Source organism: Arachis stenosperma, chromosome 6 (genome assembly GCF_014773155.1).
Source record: "Arachis stenosperma cultivar V10309 chromosome 6, arast.V10309.gnm1.PFL2, whole genome shotgun sequence".
Lineage (NCBI taxonomy): Eukaryota > Viridiplantae > Streptophyta > Magnoliopsida > Fabales > Fabaceae > Arachis > Arachis stenosperma.
In genome coordinates this window covers 100,123,637-100,131,689 of record NC_080382.1, presented here as the reverse complement: position 1 = coordinate 100,131,689, position 8,053 = coordinate 100,123,637, and the positions used below count along the sequence as shown (strand labels likewise).

At 31.3% G+C, this 8,053-nt stretch overlaps 2 protein-coding genes across 4 annotated transcripts; one reads left to right on the top strand and one right to left on the bottom strand.

Moving 5' to 3' along the window:
* Nucleotides 1-2,769: 2,769 nt before the first annotated feature.
* Nucleotides 2,770-6,733, top strand: LOC130935554 (putative HVA22-like protein g). 3 transcript variants are annotated; one of them, XM_057865350.1, is made up of 7 exons: nucleotides 2,770-3,025; nucleotides 3,157-3,207; nucleotides 3,309-3,407; nucleotides 3,951-4,007; nucleotides 4,112-4,175; nucleotides 4,300-4,524; nucleotides 6,234-6,733. In XM_057865350.1, exons 2-7 carry the CDS (start codon nucleotides 3,176-3,178, stop codon nucleotides 6,501-6,503), a joined length of 747 nt encoding a protein of 248 aa, XP_057721333.1. In that variant the 5' UTR covers nucleotides 2,770-3,025; nucleotides 3,157-3,175; the 3' UTR covers nucleotides 6,504-6,733. The 3 variants fall into 3 exon arrangements, with proteins under 3 accessions (XP_057721333.1, XP_057721331.1, XP_057721332.1); XM_057865348.1 differs by having other exon boundaries at nucleotides 3,309-3,425; XM_057865349.1 differs by having other exon boundaries at nucleotides 2,777-3,207.
* An 86-nt stretch (nucleotides 6,734-6,819) lies between these two features.
* Nucleotides 6,820-7,774, bottom strand: LOC130935555 (uncharacterized). The gene has a single exon (XM_057865351.1). The coding sequence runs from the start codon at nucleotides 7,683-7,685 to the stop codon at nucleotides 7,242-7,244; it is 444 nt and encodes a 147-aa protein (XP_057721334.1). The 5' UTR covers nucleotides 7,686-7,774; the 3' UTR covers nucleotides 6,820-7,241.
* Between the last annotated feature and the right edge of the window lie 279 nt (nucleotides 7,775-8,053).

The window sequence follows — 8,053 nt, the reverse complement described above, 5'->3', positions numbered from 1 at the left end:
AAAATCCTCGAAAAAGAAAATAGGTAAATTGTGAAAAAGACATAGTAAAGACACTTGTAATTGTCCAAAATTCTGATATAGTTTTAATGCCAAAAGACGTTCAGGTACCTGAAAATTATGAAAATGACGAGATCTTGATAAATTATGTCTTTACAGGAGAAAAATGAGACCGAAATAACAATTGTCAATGAAATATTTGCATATAATGTGGCATTGAATATCATGCATGAAAGTAAGGATCTTGAGCCAAGATCAGTCGAAGAATGTCGACAAAGGAATGATTGGCCAAAATGGAAAGAAGCCATGAAGGATGAATTAGACTCACTTGCAAAACGTGAAGCCTTTGGACCTGTAGTCCGTACACCAGAAGATGTAAAATCTGTTGGATACTGATGGGTATTTCTGAGAAAACGAAATGAGAAAAATGAAGTTGTACGCTACAAAGCTCGACTTGTAGCACAAGGTTTTTCACAAAGGTCTGGTATAGTTTATGAAGAAACATATTCCCTGTAGTGGATGCAATAACATTGCGTTATTTGGTCAGTTTATCCACATATCATAAACTACATATGCATTTAATGGATGTGGTAACAACCTATTTATACGGATCATTAGATCGTGATATCTATATGAATGTCCCTGAAAGACTAAAGATATCTAAACCATCCAATGAATATTCACAGGGATTATACTTAGTTAAATTGCAAAGATCTTTATATGGTCTAAAGCAATCTGGACGAATATGGTATAATTGTCTTACTAAGTATCTGGCAAAAAACAAATTCAAGAATAATGATATCTGCCTTGTATTTTCATAAAGAAATCTGCATCTGGATTCATTATAATTACTGTGTACGTTGATGATTTAAATATCATTAGAACTCTGGAAAAGATTCCAACAACTATAAAAGCTCTAAAAGAAGAGTTTGAGATGAAAGATCTTGAAAAGACTAAATTTTGTCTCGGCCTGCAGATCGAGCATACAAAAAATGGGATCTTTATTCATCAAACAACATACACAGAAAAGATCTTGAAGAGATTTTATATGGATAAGTCACATCCCTTGAGTACCCCAATGATCGTAAGGTCTTTGGATGTGAAAAATGATCAATTCCGTCCTAAAGAAGAAAATGAAGATATCATTAGTTCTGAAGTACTATATCTTAGTGTCATTGGAGTACTAATGTATCTTGCTAATAACACACGACCCGATATATCATTTGCTGTGAACTTACTAGCAAAGTATAGTTCCTCTCCAACCAGAAGACATTGGAGTGGAATCAAACAAATCTTTCGATATCTTCATGGAACGGTTGATATGAGATTGTTTTATCCATATGGATCCAAGTCACAATTAGTTGGATATGCAGATGTTGGATACTTGTCTGATCCACATAAAGAGAGATCTCAAACAGAATACCTATTCACATATGGTAGTACAACTATATCATGGAAGTCCACAAAACAGACGATTGCGGCAACATCCTCTAATCATGCTGAAATACTAGCGATACATGAAGCTAGTCGCGAGTGTTTTTGGCTCAGGAGTTTGATCCAATATATTTTGTCATCATGTGGACTGATTGTTCATAAGATAGTTCCAACTGTCCTGTTTGAAGATAATACAACATGTATTGCTCAACTTAAAGGCAGATATATCAAAGGCGATAGACCAAAGCATATTTCTCCCAAATTCTTCTTCACTCATGATCTTCAAAATTAAGGGACAATTGATGTCCAACAGATCCGCTCAAATGATAATCTGGCAGATTTATTTACAAAGTCACTCCCAAAATCCTCCTTTAAAAGATTGGTACATGAGATTGAGATGCGCTGATTTCGAGACATTAAATGATGTCGACAAGAGGGGGAGACTGTATTCTTTTTCCCTTGGTCAGGTTTTTTTCTCATTGGGTTTTTCTTGACAAGGTTTTTAATGAGGCAATCCCCATCACAAAGGATATTGTACTCTTTTTCCTTTACTAAAGTTTTTTTCTATTGGATTTTTCTTTAGTAAGGTTTTAACAAGGACTAATTCTAAATGGTCATCCAAGGAGGAGTATTATGATAAGAGCTGAATTGGATGTCCATTAATATATGGATGGCTCAGTTTCTCGATAAAACAATATTTAACGAAGTTTGAAAATTCAAAGCTTCGTATATGTATAAGGCTTAGTCTCAGACAAAATACATAACACACAGTAATAAAATATTCTCCTCTCTCTTTATACACTATTAATAATTTTTTTCTCTCTTTACGTTCCTGCATATAATATATGAGTCATCTTTATTGAGTTAATTATATTAATATTAAAATCTTTTATTTATATATTTTTATTTTATATTTATTACATCTTTTTTATTTATTTTACAATAAATGGTACCATATTTCTGTTTAAGTATTTTCATATAGTATCAAAGAAAAAGTATTATTTTTAACAATTAAAAGTAACTTGGTAACTAAGCAAAAAATAAATTATCTAAGTTACCTTTAATTGTTAAATACTGACGAAATTTAAAAAGATAATTTAGATAATTGAATTTTAGTTATTAATTGTTAAACTATTAAAATAACATTTGTTCTCTGAAAACAATATTCCGTCAAATAATTAAATGTCAGTCTTAAATAATTAAATTTCTGTTTTGACGATAACCTATCCAAAAAAAAAAGTAAAATTCTTAAATTAAAGTTAAAGCGAAAAAACATTTTGATAGTGGGGTCGCGTATATACATGCCTTTTGTTCCAATAAATATGGCATGTGTCAATGTTTTTGGTGTCTCGAATCCAAGAGCTTCTTCATCATCATTGTGCTTCAGAGTTACCAATAGCATCATCACCGCGTGATTCTTTCTCCTGCAGAATTAAAATAATTTAATTTAATCAAACGGTCCCATCCCATTTTCCAAAGGGTGTTTAAAAGTCTCAACCAAGTCCATTTTCTTTGGCGGTTGCGGTTTCAACTTCGATTTTCCTCTGACTCTGTCAAAACGTGAACCCAGTCGTGGGTTTTTATAAAGCCACAGGTAATGTTCCTTTCTTTGTTTTTCTTTTGGAGAAGATATCATTATAGTTATTAGCACAAGAATCTTTGTTTTTCTAAGTTCTCAGATCAAAGCCCTGTTGACGATTCGGAATTGCTTGCTTTTTGTTTCAGAGTTAGTTTCTATTTGATTATGTTGGGGGATTTCCTTACAAGGTGTCTTATGTAAGTACATACATCTGTTGTTTCTTGTTGTGTTTCAGTTTATACCTTTATGATTATTATTATTATTGTTACTAATATCTTGTATTTGTTTTGGATTGAAGATTGCTTCTGGGGTATGCATATCCTGGATTTGAATGCTACAAAACTGTGGAGAAGAACAGGGTTGACAACGAGGAACTTCGATTCTGGTGCCAATACTGGTATACCCTTCTGAAATGGTTGTTATAATTCACAAGTTACTAATATCATCATTATCATATTTATTATATAATAATTTAGAAGGTTAGGGATAATAATGACAGGATTGGTTGTAGTGGAGAAGAAGTGGGTATAAGCCTTAATTATTAAAAAAATAAAGCCCTATAGAAGGGATCTTCTTTTGTAATATTCAAAGGGGATTTAATATCTTTAAAAAGAGGGATAGACCATGTGCACCATCATGGATTTGCGTAGCATGTTAGGCCTTGTACCAATTTTGTAATTAGTATGATACAAACAAGTGTCTTAGAAGTTAGAAGCCTTTTCTTGCAAGCAAGAGATAAAGAATAACACAGAAAAGGGATTTAAAAAGGCGAAAATTGGGGAACACGTCTTATCTCTTCTAATCATAGTTTGATACTTTGCAAATATTCATGTTGATGAGTAATCGAATGTGGACATGTAATTGTTGGGTTCTTTTTTTTTTATTTTTTTGTGTAGTTGGTATCTATAATTTATGCCCTTTTGCACTGTCAATTTTGCAGGATCATTGTTGCAATGTTTACTGTGCTGGAAAAACTTGCAGATGTAGTTGTTGGATGGTTAGTGTAATAGTGTTTAACTTTTTAATTTTTAATTTTCGTATTGTTGAATTATGATTTGTAATTTTGCATTAGATTAGCAATAACGCGTTATATTTATGAAGGTTTCCATTGTACGATGAGTTGAAGCTTGCACTTTTTATCTACCTATGGTATCCTAAGACTAAGGTACAATGACTCATTTGGCAACTCTTTTTATTCATTTATTTATTTTTATTTAATATAAATGATTAAGAAAGGTGAAGTTCATAGTTGATATAATTGGATATAATGTAAATGTTGGTTAATGCAGGGAACGGGATATGTGTATAATTTTGTGTTGCGGCCTTATGTGTCAAGACATGAAAACGACATTGACAAAACATTTCAAGAATGGAGAGTTAGGGCATGGAATTTGGCCATTTTTTACTGGAAAAACTGCACTGAATTGGGGCAAACTGCATTTTGGCAGGTTCTCGACTACTTGGCTGGCCAATCGGCTAAATTTTCCGGCAAACCCGACACTAAAAAGAATAAGGTGAGTTTTCCCTTTCAACTTTCAAGTTAAGTAGCCAGAGATTACTATTTGATTAAAGGATTTAATTTTGATTACGTGTTCATTCGTTTAATTAGATATGGTCCCATTAGCAAAAATAACCATTTAAAAATGAATTTGAATGGATTACTGGATCACTATCAAAGGATCAAACTTGAAATCTCTATTAAAATGAGCAGTCTATGGCTATTATATTATATTATATTATATTATTAATTTTACAACCAAAATGTATCATATATCATTTTTTTTATTATAATTAAAGTTAATTTATTTTTAAATTAAAGAGTTCTCCTTTTTTCTCTCTTTCTTTTTTTATCTTTCTCGTTCCTTCACTCATTTCTCTGTTATATATCATTGACTAATTACAAATTTGATAATCAAAATATACAATATGGCATTGTCTAATTGCATTCAAATTAAATTAAAAATTAAAATTAAAATATAACTATATTATATTTATATATTACTAACTAATTATATAACTAAAATGTGTCACATAACATTGTTTTATTAAAATTTAGAGAAAATATTTTCTTCTAAAATTACTAAATTAGTAAACCTCCTTTTTACATTCTTTTATCTTGCTTCTCTTTTTTTTTTCTATTTTCCTCTATTATTCTACTCTATATATAATTTATAATGTATATTTTATATTAATAATTTAATAAATCAAAATGTATCACCAGATATCTTTTTTATTATAATTAAAATAAAATGTTTTCTTAACTTCCAAAATTAACAAATTTTCGTTCTCATTTTTCTTTATCTTCTCTCTTTTTTCATTCATTTCTCTATTTTTCTCTACTTTTCTCTTCTATAAAAATAAAATTAGCATAATATAATTTAAATAAAAATTATTATTATATGAATAATTTTTATTTAGTTTTAATTTTTTATTGTTTATCTTTTTAATTTATATTTTTACTTTTTTTAAAATATTTATTATATATAATTTAGAAAAAATACCAATATTGTGATTAAAAATTAAAATCAAGATTCAATTGTTTTTTAAAAAATAAATTTGAGTTAATTTTATAACTATCAATATAATTTTTTTTATACTAATATCTAATTGTATTTTTATATATATAGAAAAAATATTATTTTAACTAACAAGCATAAAAATTACGTATTTCTATTTGTGCAATAGATTTAATACTAATTAAATATAAAAATATACATGTTAAATTTTTTTAAATTTTAGATAATAAAGGTTAAAATTAATTATTAGTAAAAAATTAAAATCTTTTATAAAAAAATAATAACTAAAAAATTCTTTATTTAATTTTAAATTTTAGAAGATACTAGTATTGCAATAAAGGGTGTTAAAGAATTAACTTTTTTTTAATAAATATTAGACAATTTTTTAAAAATAATTTTGCTTATTTTAAATTCTAAATTTTATATCATAAACTCTTAATTTACATTATAAATTACAAATCCTAAACCATAAAACTGACTAATATTGATTAAAGAAAAAAGGAGGGGGATGACCCTCAACTTGATAATTTTAAGTTATATTTTTCATGTTGGTCTTCTCCAAATAAAAGCTTTAGCTCCTCCTTGATTGACTAACTAAAAATTAGTTCTCTATGTATTCTCTACTGCAATTCAATGTCATAACATAAATACAATTAGTTAGTGGTGGTGTTGAGGATAGTAAGTAATATTATGGTGTTACATTGCAGAAAAGGGGTAATGAGATTGCAGCTCCAAGTGCACCACCATTGCCTTCATTGCGTGAGGCTCTATTTGAAAACGGCAACATGAATGGCTCAGGTTCAGGGCACAGCAAATTAACGCGCCGTAATGTTTCGGACGCGCCCAATGCCAGGCCAGTGAATTTCCATTTAGATCCCCAAACGGGTTTCTTGCATGAGGAGGAGCCATGGGGGCCTGAAGAAAATGACAAACCCGGTGGAGTCTTCGAGAAGCTACGACGCTTGCGTAAGAGTTAGACCCTAAAAAAAGCCAACACTAGGGAATATTACAGAAGCTTCAAACGAAAACTGGGAAGGGTAAGCCCAAAAAGCCCATCAGTCTAGAACTGTAACCCCGTGTACATACCTCACTCACATTAAGCCCAGCACAAAGGGAAATTGGAATTAACAACTTATAGCATTCACATTCATGTAATGTCTCGTTGTAACATATGTACTGAATAGATTGTTTCTTCTTTTCTTTCTTTTCCTCCCTCTTTATTCACCCCTCTTGGAACAACCACATACATCAATTGATTATTCTTTTCATTTTTTATTCTTCACGCTTGGAGGCCACAACAATTAAGAGCCACCGCTTGCCAAATTTAAAAAAAAAGAAAAATAATAAAATAAAAATTGTACAGAACAAGCTACATATGCTATTTTCCAAGCATAGAAAAAAGCAAAACAAGGAGTAAATTTTCAATTTTGTTTATGATTCAATTTACTTTTACATTTTTTAAAATGTTTAATTTAATCCTGAGATTATATTTGGTGATTCAACTTAGTCCCTTTACAAATATTATATTGTAAAAGGATTAAATTGAATTATAAACTTAATTTCAAAGATTAAATAAAACATTTTAAAAGTAAATAATCATATTGAATCACACTTAAAAACCTGAAAAAACAAAATTGAAATTTTACTGGCAAAACAAATATTTGGATTGGTATCCTGAAGCATGGGCTTACTGGGCTTCTGAGATTGAAGCGTTATTATGTTTTGCTTAGTAAGCTTCTGAAAGCAAGGAGTATACGGTCAAAGATTTTGGCGATGCGGCGGAAGAGGGAGCCGAGACAGGCGGAGAAGCGGCTGAGGAAATGAGTGGATGAGGCGGAGTAGGAGGAGGATGGGGAGCTGGACATGGGCTGGAGGTAAGCCCAGGCAGCATGCTTGACAAGGCGGTTGCGGATGGAGATGGAGGAGGAGGAGGCGGCGGTGGGGGAATTGACGGCGGAGGAGGAGGAAGGGAGGACGTCTCTGAGGGAGGTGTAGAAGGAGGAAGAAGTTGAGTTGGCGTTGAAAGAGACCAGCTCGAAGGTCTGATTGGTGTTGGGAGAGTCCAAGCTTGATGTGCGGTGGGGGACGGAGAGTTTGCTGGGCGGTGGCGCCACCATGGAGTTGTGGCGGCGGAGTGTGGCGGCGGAGGAATCAGCCATGGAATCAGAGAATGATTTGTGTGTTTTGTGTGGGGAGCTTTGGCGAGAAACACGCGGTGGGGGAGGCAGTGAGGTAACTAGAAGCTAAAATGGGAACAGAGCAAAACAAAAAGAAAAAAAAAAATATATATATATATATATATATATATATATATATATATATATATATATATATATTAAAAGAAAATGTGATCCCAGTAGTAGTAGGCCGCAAAAATAAATAATAGGTGCATACGCTCCAACAGTCCAACATCAATGCAATTATTGGTCTACTTTGTCCGTCTCTATCTTTTCTCTAGTTTGGAGTTCGGGTGTTTTACAAAAGAAATGAGCTAAAATGAATTCTACGAATGTATATTAAGATTATA

Excerpts from the sequence above, each read along its gene's own strand:
- LOC130935554 (XM_057865348.1), top strand. The coding sequence starts at position 3,176 with ATGTTGGGGGATTTCCTTACAAGGTGTCTTAT. Across the intron at positions 3,208-3,308 it reads TTCCTTACAAGGTGTCTTAT|ATTGCTTCTGGGGTATGCAT; the intron begins GTAAGTACATAC and ends TTTGGATTGAAG. Across the intron at positions 4,176-4,299 it reads TATGGTATCCTAAGACTAAG|GGAACGGGATATGTGTATAA; the intron begins GTACAATGACTC and ends TGGTTAATGCAG.
- LOC130935555 (XM_057865351.1), bottom strand. The coding sequence starts at position 7,685 with ATGGCTGATTCCTCCGCCGCCACACTCCGCCGCCACAACTCCATGGTG.